The sequence below is a fragment of the Neodiprion lecontei genome, chromosome 7 (assembly GCF_021901455.1).
Source record: "Neodiprion lecontei isolate iyNeoLeco1 chromosome 7, iyNeoLeco1.1, whole genome shotgun sequence".
NCBI classification, from domain to species: Eukaryota; Metazoa; Arthropoda; class Insecta; order Hymenoptera; family Diprionidae; genus Neodiprion; species Neodiprion lecontei.
The window spans coordinates 20,516,037-20,535,161 of NC_060266.1; the positions used below are offsets into that span (position 1 = coordinate 20,516,037).

Below are 19,125 nucleotides of genomic sequence, written 5' to 3' on the forward strand. Positions count from 1 at the left end.
TTAGTTTTTCCTACTAAAAATATAAAATTCGTTGCGAGGTGTATAATGAATATTCCACCGAGCAGAAAATGTATCGATTTATTGTAATTTTAGTACAATTCTATGTACAATAATCACACCAAGCAATCAATTATTCTCGCCTTGAATTATGCTCCCGTGCTAAATTTCCATAGAATCGTTGCTGAGCGATATTCGCAATTCCAATGAGAAGATCGAAGATCGAATTGTATCGCGAATCGATGTATAAACGACGTCGTGCGTATTAAATAAGAAAAAAAAAAAAAAAAACGCGCAGCGCGCATTATGCCGGATGCATTATACATGTAAATGTATCTGAATATTGTTCGGTGTACGAGAAACGAGGGGGAAAAGAAAAAGATAAAGAAGAAGATGTAGAAAAAATGGAAATCGTCAAATGCGTATCAAAGCCCGAATTGAATATTTCGTAGGTACGGTAATTTTTCCAAAAGGAAAAGGGTGAAAGAAAAACAAAAAATGGAATAGAAAACTAAAAACGACAAACATGGTACGTTCAACGTGACGGAGCAGGAAATTTTGCGCTTTGTTAATGCGAGAAAAATATTTCGATATCAAAGCCGTAAATTTAATCATACAACGATTCTTCGATTTCAAAGCAGAAATAATTCAGTTACATTTTTATACTCGAAGAAAAATTTTCACTCAACTAGGATAACTAATTGCTCGTTATTACTTTTCGTCAGCTTATATATATATATAGATACGAACAGTACATATTTAAAAAAATCGCCAATATCATCAAATCGATTCAAATCATTTATATTTATGCGTGTACGGAGGTGTTACTTAACTGGCAATATTTTCGCGTGTAATAAAATTTCTTTCAAATCCTAGTTATATGTACTTGAATAATGTATGAGGCTGAAGTCGGTAACGTTAGCGTAACGAAACATTGGGGGGAAAAAAAATTACTATTTTGAAATTTTTTAGTGACTTTGAAGCGGTCAAGTTTTGAAAATACGAATCGTCGCTTTGCCTTATTATAATTTGCCGGATTTTAGAGATTTCTAAAATTACGAAATAACGGCTCTTCCGGAACTTTAATCGTCACAACAACGTTACTAACTTCAGCCTCGTAATAATGTAAGATAAAATTCACCTCTCTCATTACATGTTCTAAGAATCGTGAAAGAATCGCGGAGTTGAATGAATTTTTTATATCCTTCTTCCGTGGCAGAAGCCACGGAGGGTAGTAAAGACGAAAGGAGCAAAAGTAAAAAAGCGAAAAAAAAAAAAAATTCTACGATACGCAACTTTACGTTCTATTATATATACCCCTTCTTCATCGATCCGTCGCCTCTCTCTCTCTCTCTCTCTCTCTCTATATCTATCTATCTATCTCTCTCTTTCTCTCCAGAAGCTTGTCTCTTAAATTATGTACAGTAAAATAGAAAACCGCCACGAGGCAGCTCAAAATATTAATATTAAGACCTGAAACTTGGACAGCATTATATTTTCATCATCGGGAACAATATTTTAGACTCGAGTTTTGAAAGAAAAAAAAAAAAACAACAAACAACAGTAGACGAATTTTTTTTATACAGCCTAATATACACGGTACACTATACAGAGAATGTTGAAGAAAAAAAAAAAAAAAAAAACAGTTTGTTAATTAAACTTGAAGAATCGAAACACGCGTTGGATTACGTAATAATTGAGCTTCTCGATCCCGATTGTATAATACATCACTTTTTCCCGTTCTTATTGTTAAATTCCAAACGTTGCGTGACCTGACCTGCGGATCATATCGAGTCCCCAAACCGAAAAATGACCCAAGAGGGCGGCGGCAGAACTTTATTGTCTTTATGCATTATATATCTATACATATTACAATATAATATCGTATCGAGGGCAGCAGAGCGTGTTAGATTAAAAAGGGGTCTCTCTGTTTTTAGTATTTAAGTATATTAAAATAAATATCTACCGTTCATACAGATTGTATTATAAGATATTAAATATTTACCCGTATTATAGTGTAGAATTATTTTAAAACAGAACAAAACTTTGTTCAACAATGTTTATCTTGTGATTATATACTCATTTGTTAGTTTATTTACTGCGTATATCTCGTCCTTCTGAAGAGAAAGGCAAACTAGGGTTTTTTTTTTTTTTAGTTGGTTTTTTTTTCAATTAACCGAGTCGAGATGATTGGAATTTTTTTTAAATCCACAAAATCAAGGCTCGATAAGTGCAACTGAAGAATCTCTCTGCAATGAATATAACTAACAACGATATATAAAAATTAATTCTATTATAATTCACAATTCAAAAACACAATTGGCACTGATTTTCTACTACATCTAATTGGAATTACACTCTAAGTATTCGAATATATATGTATACATATATATGTAGATATGTATATGGGGCATTCCACGTCAAATTTGCAACCCATGTATCTCAACCCCTTTCGATTTTGATAATGTTTTAGTAGGATGCTGCAACCGACTTAAAAAGAGTCTCGGAATTTTTTTTTTCTAAATTTTTTTAGCCAGCAATGAAGTTAAAAAAAAAAAAAAATTAAAACCTAACTCCGAAAACGCCATTTTTAAAAAAACTGAAAAATGTACACTGATTTTATGATTTGAAATGTGATTTTTAATCGTGACACTATAATTGAAGAAAAAAAAAAAATTTAGATTTTTATAAATAGGGTTTTAAGAATTGGTTTGTCATTTTTTTGTTTGTTAATTTCATCGGTGACTAAAAATTTGAAAAAAATTTCGAGACCCCTTTTGGGTCGGTTGCAAAATTACACAAAAAAAAATTATAAAAATCGAAGGGGGTGAGGTACTTGGGTTGGAAATTTGACACGGAATGCCACATATATACGTATTACGGTAAAACACGAATCAAAGTTCAAAATTTTGCGCACCCCCGAATCGGAGATTCAATATTTTTTTATCTTCTGCAAGTCAGCGAATTTTCTTTGCCGAAGTAACTTCAGAAAATATTTTATTTGAAGATTTGAAAAAGTAAAAATTCAACCAGCTTTTTTATTTGAACGGTACAATGATTTTATATTTCATATGAAAATTGTTTTCTCATTCATTCATACCAGAAATATTAAACACATTCATCATTCTTTATAGGAAGTATTTATCGCCTCTTTGTTTTGAAAACAATACATTAACTCAACAAAGAATAAGAGAGAGAGAGAAGAAAGTATAGAAAATTTTCAATCGGGTCAAATTTTAACAGAATCATTTTTCTGCATAACATACATATCTCGTCCTATTACACCGAGACAAATTTCATTTCTTACAGTAACTAGAAAAATTCAGCAAAGCGGGTATCGTTAAAAAAAACTGTTCGAATATTGTTGGAATTACGAAAAACGAGCTATCGTCGATCCTTTTTTGGTTATTGCAACGCGAAATCAGTTTCTGAGGTTTACTCTACTATTTTAGCTAAACAAGCATTAAATTTTCGCAACGGTTGGAAGAAAATCTAGCAACAGTGATCGTAATGAGAAAGAATAGTAACGGATACTAATTTTCATTTTCTACCTAGAACTATATTTTGTCGATCGTGGTAAAAAATGAAAATATTTAAGTACCGAGCGGTAACCGGAAATAAAAATTTCTCCCAGGTCAGTGTAACCATATCACACACGTATCGTTACGTAATATCACAACGAGTGGAGAGAATTATTATCTTCGTCGTTCGTTACACGAGACACCCCGAAACGTGTTCGAATTCTCACAGAATGCAGGGTTGTACAATATTATTATTATCGTCATTGTTATTATTATAATCGCTGTAAGAGCGATCAGCCATAATAGCCACGGAGCATTGAGCCGGCATGCAGAGCGAGATAACTTTTCCGGTATATTTATTGCGATCATACGCCGAGCAATAATGCGTCCTCCGGTCTATTTCCGGTCTAATCGATCCTCGCTCTGGCCCCCGAGCCAAAAAGTTTGGTGCGGCGCAAAATCCCACCCCGTCAACTCCCACCACCACCACCCTTGAGGCCGTGAATGAATCGTTAATCATTATTATTCCTTCCCGGTGTATAAAGCGCTCGGTTCTGTATACAACACGCGCTTTTCACAACCTCGCGTTTCTTTGCCATACATATATTCCCCTGGGAATCAGCTCGAGTAGCGCCCGGAAGTATTATTTTCAACGGGGTTCGGCGCTTTTTCTCTTCTCTTTTTCTTCCGTAAATTTCATTACGAGATTGTACGATATATTCCTTTTTTTTTTCATACAATGGTGATTGTATAATTTAACTACGATGTTTTTTTAAGACCGGGGGGGGGGGGGGGGGGATTCGGAAACAAAGATATTATATTATGTATACGGATGATGATTATTCTTGATCGTCAAGGAATCGACGTTTAAAGTTGTGATCAAACTTTCTACACTGAGAAAAAATTTCGTTTGTTACGGTAACTGGAAAAATTCGGTAAAACACGCATCGTTAAAAGAAAAAAAAGGAAGAATAGTAACGGATACTAGACTTTCCGGCGACAGCTAGAAAACTAACTAACCGGAACTAAAAATTTCTTTCAGTGTATACTTACCTATAGTTTGAGATTTTGACCGAGGAATTGATTTTTAAATTTTCTGAATCAATATTTTTTTCATTCTTCCGCAAATATATACATATATATATATATATATATATATATATATATATATACATTTTTTACATATCCGATCTTGTTATTATATACATAAATTTGGTTGAAAGTGGATCTTATAGGAAAAGAAGAAACAAGTCAATCGTCACGCTTTCGTGTATAATTCTTCGTATTTCATTCATCGAAGTAATTAATTTCGGAAAAGAAAAATATATTTTTTTTACCGTTAAATGCGAACTCAATCAACGTCTGACGCTCGCTATTTTTTATTTACTCCAACATTTCTTCCGCAATTGTCTCAATTCTGAAACAGTAGCCTGAATTTTTTCAGTTTTATTATCCAACTCGTTAATTATTCATAAATATTGAGCGTGATTTTGAAAAGGATATTATTTTAAATTCTCAAAAACTGTATTTTATTTTACAAACATTTCAAAACCGGCCCTGTAACGGGCTGAATTTTTCTTCCGTTTTCTCTTTAAGCATTTTTAATTTTTTCGATCAATTAAAACACCGTTCAAACAGTGCGAGAATTCCCAATATATTTTCAAAACTTTTATTCATCACTTGTAACATTACCAGACCGTTTGATAAATAAAAAATTGAATGCGGTAAAAAATATACAAATAATCGCTCCACAATGAAATCGGTCTAGAAATGTTCTAAGTGGAAAACAGAAGTTTTGAAAATTTTCAGACCGTTCAAAGAATGTTTTAGTTGATTGAAAAAATTGAAAGTACCGAACCAAAACGGATAAAAATTGACTAGTCTTGAAATGTTTGGAATAGAAACTACAGTATTTTCAAAATCACTCGAAATATTTTTAAATAATTGAGTAGGTGAATAAAAAAAAATCTACAAAATTCAGGGCGTCGTTTCAGGGTTGCAACAACTGCGGAAAATTTTTTGAATATGGTGAGGATCAAAGGTTGGTCGGATTCGCGTGGAATTTCCCATGTACATTACACTAATTATTAGATACACGTGTATAATACGCAATATGTATGCTTAACTGCAGACCGCGTGTCTGACATTGAACGCTGGGTGACGTTGTCGTAACGGGCAGAGCTTTTAAGACGAACAGGAATGAATGACTCGCCGATTTTCTAACAAATACCCTTTATACCTGTATTTAGCTCGCTGTAATAGTACTTGATGTGATATCGTATTGACGTATTGCTTAAAAATAGTTTGCGTAACGCGTTAACGCGTGAATCTACACAGCAAACTATCTACATCTGTAATAACGTACCTATTATTTCATCGTTGTGTAAGATTTTGTATAACATGTCCTAACGCCTGCAGAATTGATAATTATTGACCAATTAACGCTGCCCGAGTTGAATTAATGATTTTTTTTTTTTTTTTTTTTTTTCTAGGGGGTAAAGAATCGTTACCTCTTAACTTTGAGATTGTCTGAAATAAGATGGAACATATAACAAAGTGAAAGTAAGACATAGTTTGAGAACTGAATTGCGTCTCAGATTAATTCTGAATTTTTGAATGACATATGCAGCGATTTTTTTCTTCAACGTTTCGTCACTTCAAGTTAATCGATGCCCGTTGAACTTCGTGTAAAACGTGTAATCCGTGATGGGATAAAAGGTATTCGTAACGCGATTCGAAATTTAATCAGACGCGGGAAGAACGACAGGTTGTTATTCTTATCTGATTATTGCGGTGTGATCAAAAGCTCCAGTATAACAATCGGAAGTTCAAAGACCGCGACACTATCATCGCCGAACGGAGAATTTTACCCGGCATCTGTTGTCCAGGTCTATCTGTCCGTTCTCTCTATTGTCCGGCAATGTGTCCCGGTTCATCAGTGGTCGCAGCAGTTGATGCGAGTCAACCCCAAAAGCGTAGAACGGTAGTCAGAGGCAGCTTTATGCTGACCTGTTTTACAATTCACCCTGCACGCCTGTTGTTGAGGATCATTTGCCAAGTGGTTGAAGAACGACGAGGAGGATGAGGAGGATGAGGAGGAGGCGGAAAACTCTCTCTCTCTCTCTCTCTCTCTCTCTCTCTCTCTCTCTCGCCATTTTCTACATGCCAACCGCCGGTACTTGCAAAACAGAGAAGAACGACAGGTTGTATTAGCTGTTACACTGCCGCAATAATCCTCTGTGTATTGTTTAGGCACAACTTGCATTATGTGTGTAAGTTTATGCACGGACGAAGAGTTGCGAGAAAAGAGGGAAGATTCAATTTCTAGTCCGAATGAATCGCTTGTCACTTGTCGTATATTTGCAGATTATCTGAGGATAGGAGAAAGTGTAGTTAGCTAGAGAGTTGATGACATCAGTAATTGACCAGAAGTGCAGTTTGCTGGAAAGTTTGGTAAGAGGTTGAAAGTTAAAGTTAATTAACGTCGAGGGGTTAACCGTTTCCCGAAGTCCCGTATACATGTTACTCAGAGTCACTTGAAGTCACTCGAAGTTAATGAAGTCATTCGAAGTCACTTGAAGTCAGTAAAGTCAGCGAAGTCAATAAATTCAGCGAGGTCAGTGAAGTGAGTGAAGTCATTGAAGTCGGTTCAAGTTACTTGAAGCCACTTGAAGTGAGTGAGGTGAGTGAAGTCGAAAAAATCAGCCAAGTAAATGAAGTTAAATGGAGTCAGTGGAACTCGGTAAAGTCAGCGATATCGGTAAAGTTACTTGAAGTCAGGTGAAGTCATCTGAAGCCACTTTAAAGTCAGCGAAGTCACTTAATCACTCGGAGTCGCTTGAAGTCAGTAAAGTTAGTGAAGTGAATAAAGAGTTACTTCACGCCACTCGAAGTCCGTGAAGTGAGCAAAATGAGTGAGGTCGAAAAAATCAGCCAATTCAATGAAGTTACTTGGAGTCACTGGAACCCGGTGAAGTCAGCGAAATCATTAAATTTATTTGAAGTCACGTGAAGTCATACGAAGTCACTGTAGAGTCAGCGAAGTCACTTAATCACCTGAAGTCACTTGAAGCCGGTAGAGTCAGTGCAGTCAATAAAGAGTCACGATATATAAGTCACTCGAAGCCACTTGAAGTCCGTGAAGTGAATGAAGTCAGTAAAGTGAGCCAAGTCAATGAAGTCACTCGGAGTCATTTGAAATCGGTGAAGTTACCTGAAGTCATTTAAAGTCACTTGAGGTCAGTGAAGTGAGTGAAGTCACTGGAAGTCATTTGAAGTCAATTGACTTCACGAAGTCTTTTGAAGTCGTGCAGTAATGAAGTTAGGTTCACGATCAATCGACGCATTGAAAACAATTTGAAAAAATACTGTACTTCGTACGTTGAGCGTCCAACGGTTACGAGAAATTAAAATACCAGTGGTCGTAATCGAATACAGCTATGAAACCGCAGTTTCATTTTGTGTCTGTGTAATCTGTATTTTGTGGTTACGCTAAAAAAAAAAAAAAAAAAAAAAAACAAAAATACATACAAGGACTGTAATTCACGCTAACCGCATCGAGAAATATCTCTCACAACCAGTGTAACACAGGTAATATCGAAAGCTTGCGCGAATTTCGGTGGCAGCTTCGGTACGCGAGACCCTAGTCAGTAGGTTTCATACCTTTTCATCCCTGTTCTCTCTTCTCACCCTCTTGGCCTATTGACCCATATTCGGCAAAGTTTGGGGAAGCCGAGGCGACGAAGGGAAGAAAATAGCGAGCGTCTGCTTTCGTCGAAAATTCAACAAAGCGAGAATCGAGGAGCCACCGAATCCCAGTCGCCTTGCAGACGCCAGCCGCCCGCTGACTTTTAGCCAGATCTGTAATTTTCACCATTGCAAATTTATTCACATTGTCCGCGTGATATTTTCACTTCATGCACGAATTTGCCAATTTATATGTAGTCCAATTTCTTGTACAAGATTTTAATTGAAGATTGCAAAATCTATTGTGAAGTACGTACGTAGGATTTTCCCTCAGAATGAATAGTTTTTATGATAATGGCGTCGATTTGAGAAGGAAAATGTTTTTTCACGTTTTTTTTTTTTCACTTTTTCGACAAAATTGACGCCATTTTTTGTATAATTTAATATTTATGAGAAAATTCTACGTACTTACCTAGATTTTGTCATCTTCTTTTAAAATCTTCACTGAGAAAAATTTCATTTGTTACAGTAACTAGGACAAATTCAGTAACACTGGTATCGTTGAAAAAACTGTTTAAATATTGTTGGTATTACGAAAAACGAGGTAAACGTAACGATTTTGCGCTATCGTCGATCCTTCTTTCGTTATTGCAACGCAAAATCGGTTTGTGAGGTTTACTCTACTTTTTTAGTTAAACAAGGCTTTAACGTCAATTTATCGTTGCACGAGCGTTAAATTTTCGCAACAGTTGCAAGAAAATCTAGTAACAGTGATCGTAATGAGAAAGAATAGTAACGGATACCAGACTTTCCGGTAACGGCTAGAAAACTAATTTTCATTTTCTACCTAGGACTATATTTTGTCGATTGTGGTAAAAAATGAAAATATTTAAGGACTGAGCGGTAACCGAAAATAAAAATTTCTCTCAGCGTTGTTAGTTTTTTTTTGTTCTAGATTGAAAATTGCTACCTGCCTGTAAAAAAAAAAAGATGTTTTCTTCATCAGCCTCTCCACCGACGTTTTGTTTTGAAATGATAAAGTGCAGAAAATAACCCTTGATTTTGTGTACGCGAGGTGTTATCATCACTTCAAGGATGTTGGTGAATCAGGGTACAGTTAACGTTAAAAATACCGAAGGTGCCGTATCGTCTGGTCGTCAATTAAACGTTAAGCATTGATTTTCGATTCGCATTAAACTCGTCCCGGAATTTCCTCTCATAAATTCCACACCTATTCGATGATCAGTTTAATTAATTGTAAGTTTGTTGGAAAGCAGCTGTCGCCGCTCATTGTAATGTACTTTGATCATGAGTGGAATAACCGGAATCGACTTCTCGTCGATAGCTCAACAACACGTCAACGTTCATTGCTGCAATCGTAATTCGAATGTTGGAATATTGCTTTCCAATAGCTCGCGGCTCATTCTATACATATATAAATAATATATAAAACACGGTCTACGAGTACTTGGTTTTCAGAGATTGGTCGATTGATTCATGGATTGCTGACGGCAATCGTAACGCGGAAGTATAATCAGAGAAAACTGTTTTGCTTTTTTGCTAAAAAATCAACTTGTCGACGCGTTTCATTGTACAAAATACATTCATAAATACGTAATCTCGATTTTAATTCAGTCGGTTGAGTGAAAATTTAATATTACTATTTTTCACGGTATTATCAAAATATTCAATACCCTCTGGTTGATTCGACTAAATCGCGTTATATCCCCGAATAAAATTTACGAATTCATCAGAGCTACTAATTAATTACAGCTGTCAAGTAATATTTTACATCGTAAAACTATAAAACTTTTTATTGAGGTGCAAAAATAGTCTCTGTAAACGCGTTGAAAGTCCTTTCTCGCAAGAGAAGTGATACGAGGAGTTATTAGTAGAGGCTTCAGGCGTCTGTCCAGTATAGTCGGTGAAATGAAATCATTCGTGGTCTAACATCATTGAATCAGTGTGTTAAAATTCGCAATGGTATATTTCTCAAAACAAAATCGCACGATAATTTTTGTTTCAGTCGCGACAACTAAACAATCATTTATCAATCCTTGCAAAACGATTTCGTTTCGTAGATCTGATTTCGCAATAGCAACGGAATATATGGAATCGTGATGCCGAACCTTTTCTTAGACATTAATAAAACATCATGTTTTCAGCGTGCTGTATAAAATCAACGAAACTTTTTCGCCGTGTTAAAATAATCTTTGGTCAGATGTATGTTGACACTGAAATTTCGTTGCTAAGACCTTTGGCTTTCTGCTGAAGTTGCTTTGCTGGTCGCTTTCAAGTCTCACGATCCGATTGACAAATAGCAGCAAAGACGGAAAGTCAAATAGCAGCAGAGAGATTCAGCTTAACAATAGCCTGATATTCTTACAGTATACAGACACTCGCTTCACTTATCGCTGATATCTTACGTACACGTTAGACAAAATTTAGCAACGTTCAGTCAACCTTTGATACCAATCATCGTCGTGTGTTCTGGGATTAACGGTCGAGTGGTTGGATAATTAGTGGATTTTTGCCGATCCTTTTTCACGCCCGTAACCGGTTACCGATCGTCTATAATTGTTGTACCTATCCAGTTTTGATTTCAGGATGAGGAGTGAACGGTCGCTCAGACTTTGTATTACGTGTGACGATCAAGATTTTAACGTTTTCTTCTTTTTTTTTTTTTTTTTTATCCCCCTTACAAATACACAGTTTCAATTTAATTCTGGTTCAAGGATCAGGTATCAGGTTCACTTCTTTAACCAATCTGTTTAAAAAAAAGTTCAATTTTTATTCCGAAAAAGAATGCGAATAATTCCTGCAGTACTCGAGTCTACTCGTCTCACGCGTATGATGTATAAAAATATGATCGCTCACACGAAGGTAAATTAATTTGCGGTTAGGTAATCCATGTGTGTGTGCGTGGCTGTTTGTCATATTGTAATATATTACGGTCAGCCTACCAGAAGTCACCGTTTTTGCGGTCAGTTCAAAGGAACGAATCTAAACGACTGCAGCTTAGCTGCTATTGCTTACCTAATTGGGCGTGATCAGCTTTCGTGTCACGTCTTTTGTTGGCACGAAATTCGTCAATTCCGAAAATCTGTAGCAGAAACAAAAAAGAAGAAGAAAAAGAAAAAAAAAAAAAAAGAAAAAACAACAGAGCTTTAGTACGTTTTAGGTTTTTTTGTTTTGAGGATCAAAATTGGTGGGCCAAAAATTGATACCTTTTATCAATTATTTTTGTTACATGAGATCATGTTATTGTTAATTCCGGTCACCGCTCAGTCCTTGACTATTTTCATTTTTTTTTTACCATAATCGACAAAATATGGTGATTTTGGTCGTTATTCGATAACTAAATAAACTAATAACTGATAAAAAAGAAAACAAAAAAAAAACAAAATCCATTTTTTAACCCTTGTAATCGGTGGTATTACACGGTAAGAAACTTGCATTCTCGATCGATTCTTACTTCCTGCAGCGTTGCAGAGAGAAGCTGAGATAAGCTTTTTCAATTTTAACGATCTGCACGCCCCGCGCCGGCGAAATTCAATCTTCTCGCAAACTCTAATATTGACACCCCCAATCACCCGGCGAAAATTGATTGATTCCCGGTCTTCTGATCATGCAACCCATTCATTCGGTCTACAATATCGTGCCATGCTGTACAACTACATCTAATCAAACGTTTTCCTACAAGTCTAATCCGTGTGTTATACTTGTATGTTGTAATATCTTGAAACGAAAGGCGGCACGGCAAAACGATTCGAGTGTCATTGCAATGATTTTTCAGGTGAGCAAAAAAAAAAAAAAACTGTCCCAAAATTTGATTACAATTGATTGAAAAAAAAAAAAAAAAAAAAAAATCGAACAAGTAATCAAAAAGTACTTTTCAGAATTTCCCTAACTTTCTAATTTTTCGTAATTTTTACATTTTAATTGTGTTTTTAATCAACATTCACAAAAAAAAAAAAAAAAAAACACCGTTAAGGAAAAAAATCATTTTCTCGAATATGGATTACAATATTACCTCCGAGTTTGGGAAATTTTGACGAGCTTGAGAAAACTCTAAAAAGTGCTTTTATCGTTTTCGTTTTGAACGAATCATTCAAATTTTGGGACAATTTTTTTCTTTTGCTTTTCTGAAAAACAATCTTGAATATTCGCGCTTGCATCGTTTTGCCTTGTCAACTTTTCATAATTTCGCGTATAAAATTTCGTCAGTCGTATATATGCATAGTTTCGCGAGGACGAGCGTGTGGATTTTTTTTATAAATTTTTCAAGAAGAAAAAAGAACGCATTTTTTATATTTTGCGGTGCTTACACCGTTTTGAAAAAATATTGCATGTTCTGGAAAACTTGCGAGTTTACATGTGTATGAAAAAATGTCCGATTAAAAATTATACAAAATTGTGAAGGAATTATTTAATTGTGTTTTATAAGAGAAGATTTTGATTTTTCACCGAAAATTCATCAATACAAACTTAAAACTCCGACTTGAAAATATTTCTGCAATTTTTCCAAGTCGGAAACGGTACTCTGAATTTTTTCAGATTTTTTATTCAACTCCTCAAAATATAAGCTATTGAGAATTATTTGACAATTTTAAAGAAGCTTCTTTTCAAAATCACCATCAAGATTCACAAATGATTAAACTGATGAATAAAAAATGTAAAAAAAATTCAGGGTACTGTTTCACATTTCGGAAAATTGCAAAAAAATTTTTTTTTTCAAAGAAAATCAAAATTGGCGAGGGTGAGACGTGTTGGTTAGGTTCGTATGGAATTACCTACATACAACTTTGCACGTGTAGCTATTTTTTTTTTTTTTTCTCCATCTCTCTTCAGAAGTCGTCTTAAAATTTCTCCTCTTCTCTCTGTTTCGTCACAACAGCCTCAACACAAGGGAAGATTCATCCTCGAGTACGTGTGTAAACAGTTGAACATATTGGAGACGGATTACTTCGGCCTGAGATACGTCGATCATTCGAGGCAGAGGGTGAGTTTATGCTTTTAGATAAATTTGGCGAAGTAATTTTTTTTATTTATTTATTTTTTTTTTCACACATATTTTCGTCCATCGTCTTCCCGCACTTCGTCATATTACACACTTGCGAATTTTTGCAAATGGAATAAAATTTTTCCTTGTATATTTATGCTTTTAACAATTTGACGATTTAATTTGGGAAATCTTTTCAAATGGAATTAATTTTTACATTACATGTATAATATGTAATACTATCGTTTGTTGTTATATCTAAATTCAGAACTTGTCAATTCGATTTAACTTTGTCTCATTTTATTCTCAACGTATCTTTGCGTTGTAATATAAATTCTTTTTATAAACAATCTGACGAAACATCAAGATATTTACAAAATGCAAAATTGCAACTCAAATATTGACTTTTCTTTTACAAGACAATTTTTTTTTTTCTTTTTGTCAATTCAGAGTTGATCAACAAAATTTGGGATTCGATATGAAAATTCTTTTCTTTTTTTTTTTTTATTGAGAATTGAAAATTAATATATGAGATCTGAAGAAGATTTGTAAAAAAAAAAAGGAAATTGTTTCGGAAAAGATAAAAGTCCGTAATTGAAGTTGTAATTTTGTGTATCTTGATAAATACGCAATGTGTGAAAAAATCACAACAGACTTTTCTTACCGTGAATTGAATTTCATAAAAAGGATCCTCTCGGACTTTTTGTCGTGTATTGTATTTTGGGAGAATTTAGGAAAAAGTAAATAAAAAAAAAAAAATAATACAAAAAAAAAAAAAACGAAAAATCAAATCGCGCCGGTTCTTACGCATAAGCTACGTGGCTCAAATTTTACGAGGTTATTTTTTAGGCCCCAAACAGGCATTTTATTGGGTAGCGTTAAGAAAAATCCAAAATTTTTTATTTGAAACACTAATATATATATATATATATATATAGTATATATCGAAATTTCTTTCCGTATTAGTTACTATAACAAATGAAATTTTTCTCAGTGTACAAATTCACATATAATGCATATCTAGCGGATCGTTATACATATTACCCGATGACCTAATGGCAGTGATATGATTATGTAAGATCCGAAAATCTGGCCGGGCTCTCGCTAATGTAAAAGTCGCGTACAGACCGAATGTGTAATATATATATATATATATATATATATATATATATATATATATATATATATATATATATATATATATATATAATATATATATATATATATATACGTATAAATACATATATATATATATATATATATATATATATATATATATATATGTATTTATACGTAGTTATTGCAGTAGTTACATGTATATGTATATCGTGAACGTATACAAGTACATTACGTCACGCTGGCTCGATTTGAATATCCGTACAAAATATCTCCATACTGATCTCCTCTTTTGCTGACACAATATTGTATACGTATATTCAGGTGATGATTTTTTACCGTAGAAACGCAACCGTATTCAATGATGACTTGATCGCTAATAATAAACCTTTGTAGCACTTGATTCGCGATGTCATGGTATAAATATATCATATGTATACGGGGCATTCCGTTATATCTCGATGAGTATTCCAAGTCCGATATGTCTCGGATTGGCTTTGTGATATTTTTTGTTTTTTTTTTTTTTCTTTTGGGAAAGAGTGCAAGACGAAAAACGCGATCGCAATTTTTTTCAGAATTTTTATTACTCGGCGTATCCGAAGTGTAATTTAAAAACTTGGAAAAAAAAAAAAAAACACAAAACCTCGACTCTTTGAGATCTGAAAAAATTCAAACACATCTTATATAATAGAAGAGAATTTGCGTCACCTGTTGGAAGATGGAGATTTCATCGTTTCAAAAGATGAATAAGAAAAATGAAAAAATTATACTGATTATTATTAGATTGGATTTTTGGCATAAGAATGAACGTGAAAGTTGATTATAATATGGGCTGAAAAATGTTTATTTGGAGAGTTACAATGAATCAAATATGTTACGATAATATTTATATTTAATGTATATATTTTTTTTTAATATTTACATCTCTTATCTTTTTAAGTTATAAAATCTCCATCCTCTAACAGGTGTCGAAGATTTTTCGAAAATTTTCAGATTTTAGAAAGTTGGGGTTTTTTGTTTCAAGTATTTAAATTATACTTCAGTTACGCGGGATTGAAAAATTCTGAAAAAAATTGCGATTGCGTTTTTCGTCATGTACTTTGATACAAAAAAATTATAAAACCAATCTGAGACATCGACTTGGAGTCTTGATAGAAATGTCGTGGAATGCCCTATAAGTATACATATATGTGTAACTTGGGTATTTAAAAAAACGCAGTAACTCAATTCGGGTATATAAAGATATACGTATACATGGATTGTATATACATATATTATAATACACCAGAAATAAAATTATTCTCGAATCACAATTTCGCGTACTGATAATATAATTGAATGTGTAATAAAAATGTTTATAAAATGGTGTAAAAAAACGTATGTTGCGGCATTAGCAATTATCTCTAAATTTAATCTAATTCAATTCATACTTCCTTGATTGTTTTGCAATGAAAAATCCTCTTCCCAATCGAAGTAAAATCCTGCAGAAACTTAAATGATTTTACAAAGATTTAAATTATACTTTTCCACGATCATCAATATAATTCTCGTGATGTCTGTCATTTTTGAGTTACCTAAACTTTACGGGGAAAAAAAATCGAAATTAAAAATAACGAATCCGAAGTTATTTATCATGTAAAAAAAAACATATGATATTTTCTCTTCCATTTTATTTTTTTACCGATTTATCATTAATTAGGTATTTTAATTTACACATTTATAATCTTTCCGATACATATGCATATTATATGTATATTATTCTTCTTTTTTTTCAGCATTGGTTGGATCTGGCCAAAACCGCGATCAAACAAGTCAAAGGTCAGTATAATGAATATATTCGCTGTTCTATGCAAATGCATGCACTTATTCGCATGACTACAGCTGTTTACTTTGAAAGCAATTAAAACTCTCGAGTTCGTTACACTTTTAAAGTTAAATACACAGAGAAAGACAAAAAAAGGATTTTTCGCTGATTCGGTTATGAAGGAAAAAAAAAAACAGTATCACGAAAATGCACATAAATATATAAAACGAAGATTGTTTTCATTTAATTCCTCCGCAGAATAACGTAAAACAAATTGAAATTTTGCCAGAATTGCGAAATTCTCGCTACGCAGCAATGGATCTTTCTTTTTTTTTTTTTCTTTTTTCATCGATTTTCGTACTCTCAAGTTCATTGCTGAGTCAGCTGGGGAATTATTTAAACATTTTATTTTTATCGCAATATCCAACTTGCGGTAAAAATTTAATGAGTAAAGATCTAAAAGGTAAAGCACTGTACAGGGTTAATTTCAGACATTTTCCTTCCTTCCAAGACCTTGCATTAAATCGGCTGCAGGCTGGTTGTAGAAACGTGTAATCATTATTCATGATCCACCGTATATGTGGAATACCTTTTATCTACTGCCATTGCGATTATACATTTAGAGAACGTTATAACTTTATGGAGACGATGAAAAATCAGTTGCAATTTATCGGAAGGGTATGAAAATCGCACTTTTGCAATCATAATAATTTGTGAAATGAGTCAAAAGGTGAGATTAATTTTTTGTAACATTGTTCGCTAATGTAATGAAAAATAGTACAAATATTGATCTCACCTTCTAACGTAAATATAATTAAAAATTTGTTTTTTACGAATTTGAAGAGATTTAAAATCATTTTGAAAATTTTTAGCGTACTGAAAAACTCGTTCTCGTGAGTCCCAAACTTTCAAAGTATTATAGAAAAATGCAGGAATAAATGAAATTATCATGCCGCGAACGATCTTCATATAATTGTACAAAACACTGAAAACTTTGAAAAAGTTTTATAATCAAAGGGTTTTAAGATTTATGTAACCAATTAATAACGGATAATTAATTAAGGTGCCAAAAAATTGTCACATAAAAAATGTTTCTGCAACCAAACTATAAAAATCATAAGAACAAATTTTGGCCAACTACTTGTCGTTTTCTTTTTTTTTTTTTCTTTTTCATATCAGACGCATCTAAATTAAAATCCATGTCATTGGAATCGAAACGTTGTATTTACCTATTATCAATACTTTTCTGGCGTCATTTTTTTGAACGAAATTCGTTAATTGCCATTGCATATTTTATTTACATCAATTATATTTAACAGTAATTCGGTGCGTGAGCTAATAAAAGGCTCAATCTTATTTCAGACATGGATCCGATCCTCTTCAGTTTCCGTGTAAAATTTTACCCTCCCGATCCCTTTCGCTTGAAGGAGGAAATAACCAGATATCAGGTGTATCAGCAGCTGAAAAGGGACCTTTTGCACGGCAGGCTTTACTGCAGTCCCGGCGAGGCTGCTTTGCTGGCTGCTTGCGTCGTTCAAAGTAAGTTTCTTTCATCAACGCAGCACAAAGTGATAGCAGAGTGATCCGTGCGGAAAAAGGAAGGAACGGAATCCCCCCACATTTTCATCCATTCACACGCAACTCGAGTCAGGCAAAGAGCCAGGGTATTTTATTATGTTAATTTTTTTCGATTTTACAGCTTGATATTTATTCGCTGATTGTGAAACGAGAGTTTCCAGTTTGATTCGATGTCGAGTGGGTCTAATTGTACAGACGTGAGACTCGAGATGCTCGATAATGTTTATCAATTTTTACAGAGTTGAGGAACTTGATGGTTTTCCAAAATCTGTCGGCTTGTGCTTTCAGGCGAGCTGGGTGACTACGATCCGGAAATACACGAGGGTAACTACATTTCGGAACACAAGCTCTTACTGAAACAGACCGAGACGATCGAGGAGAAGGCGATGGATCTCCACCAGACCCAACTTAAGGGGTTCACGCCCGAACAGGCAGAGACGCATTTTTTGAGGCTGGCTTCTCAGCTGGACACCTACGCCGTCGACCCACATCCGGTTAAGGTGAGCCATTACCTCCTCTATTTCCTCTTCTTCTTCTCCTCATGCTTTTTTTACAGGCTGGAGTTCCTTCGAAGAGTATCGTAACTCAGAATTATTACTTGTTCGTAATTTTGTTGTACGAAATAATTGCGCGTTTAGTGTTCATCGAATTTATATACGTTGATCCGGAATGGATACACAAGGAGAGTTCTGAATACAGATTTCTGTACCGAGATTTTACCGACACTCAGCCAAGACGCAAACCTTGTTTCTAGAATGTTCGAAGATGAAGGATATCCTCTTTATCGATCATCGGATTATTTACTTACAGATTCCTGTACCGAGATCTTACCGACACCTAGCCAAGACGCAAACCTTTTTCTAGAATGTTCGAGGATTAAGAATATCCCCTTTATCGACCATCGGATTATTTATTTCCTCCACCTTATTTATAATTAACCCTGCCTTACCGTAGTTTCAATTCTTATCGGGTAAAATTCCTCGGTATAATGCAGTTCTTCGATCTTGCTCAATGAGTTACGCGTATCGTCAATACAGTTCCGGAATTTTATCCCCGATCAGGCTTGGAAACTCGAAACTATGGTAAGGCAGATCGCAATTCCAACTTGGAAGGTACCGGTGAATATTTAAAACTAGCAAAACTTTAAACGCTAGCTTGCAGCTGTATCGATTTTTAATTTTAAATCATTTTTGAATGGTTGAAAACTTAGTTTCTTCGATCGAATTTAGTCTGCTCGATAGTTTGTCTCGATTCGGTAAATTGTTTATTCGGTATACTATTATTCCACTATTTCACTGTAAGACACTTTTCTTCATTACGACGATATATCGTCGAACGTTTCATTTTTAAATATTGAACTAATTCGTATCAAGTTTTTATCAACAGTAAATGGCAATTTTGAATTGACTATTGGATGAAAA

At 34.2% G+C, this 19,125-nt stretch overlaps 1 protein-coding gene across 7 annotated transcripts in view; it reads left to right on the forward strand.

Moving 5' to 3' along the window:
- The window catches only part of LOC107225378 (FERM domain-containing protein 5), a 43,556-nt gene that overhangs the window by 1,477 nt on the left and 22,954 nt on the right, over positions 1-19,125 (forward strand). For all 7 annotated transcript variants that reach the window (XM_046744807.1, XM_046744806.1, XM_046744804.1 and 4 more), the window contains exons 2-5: positions 13,102-13,206; positions 16,098-16,140; positions 17,489-17,665; positions 17,993-18,204. In XM_046744807.1, coding sequence (XP_046600763.1) covers positions 13,102-13,206; positions 16,098-16,140; positions 17,489-17,665; positions 17,993-18,204 — 537 coding nt within the window. The remainder of the gene's footprint in view (positions 1-13,101; positions 13,207-16,097; positions 16,141-17,488; positions 17,666-17,992; positions 18,205-19,125) is intronic.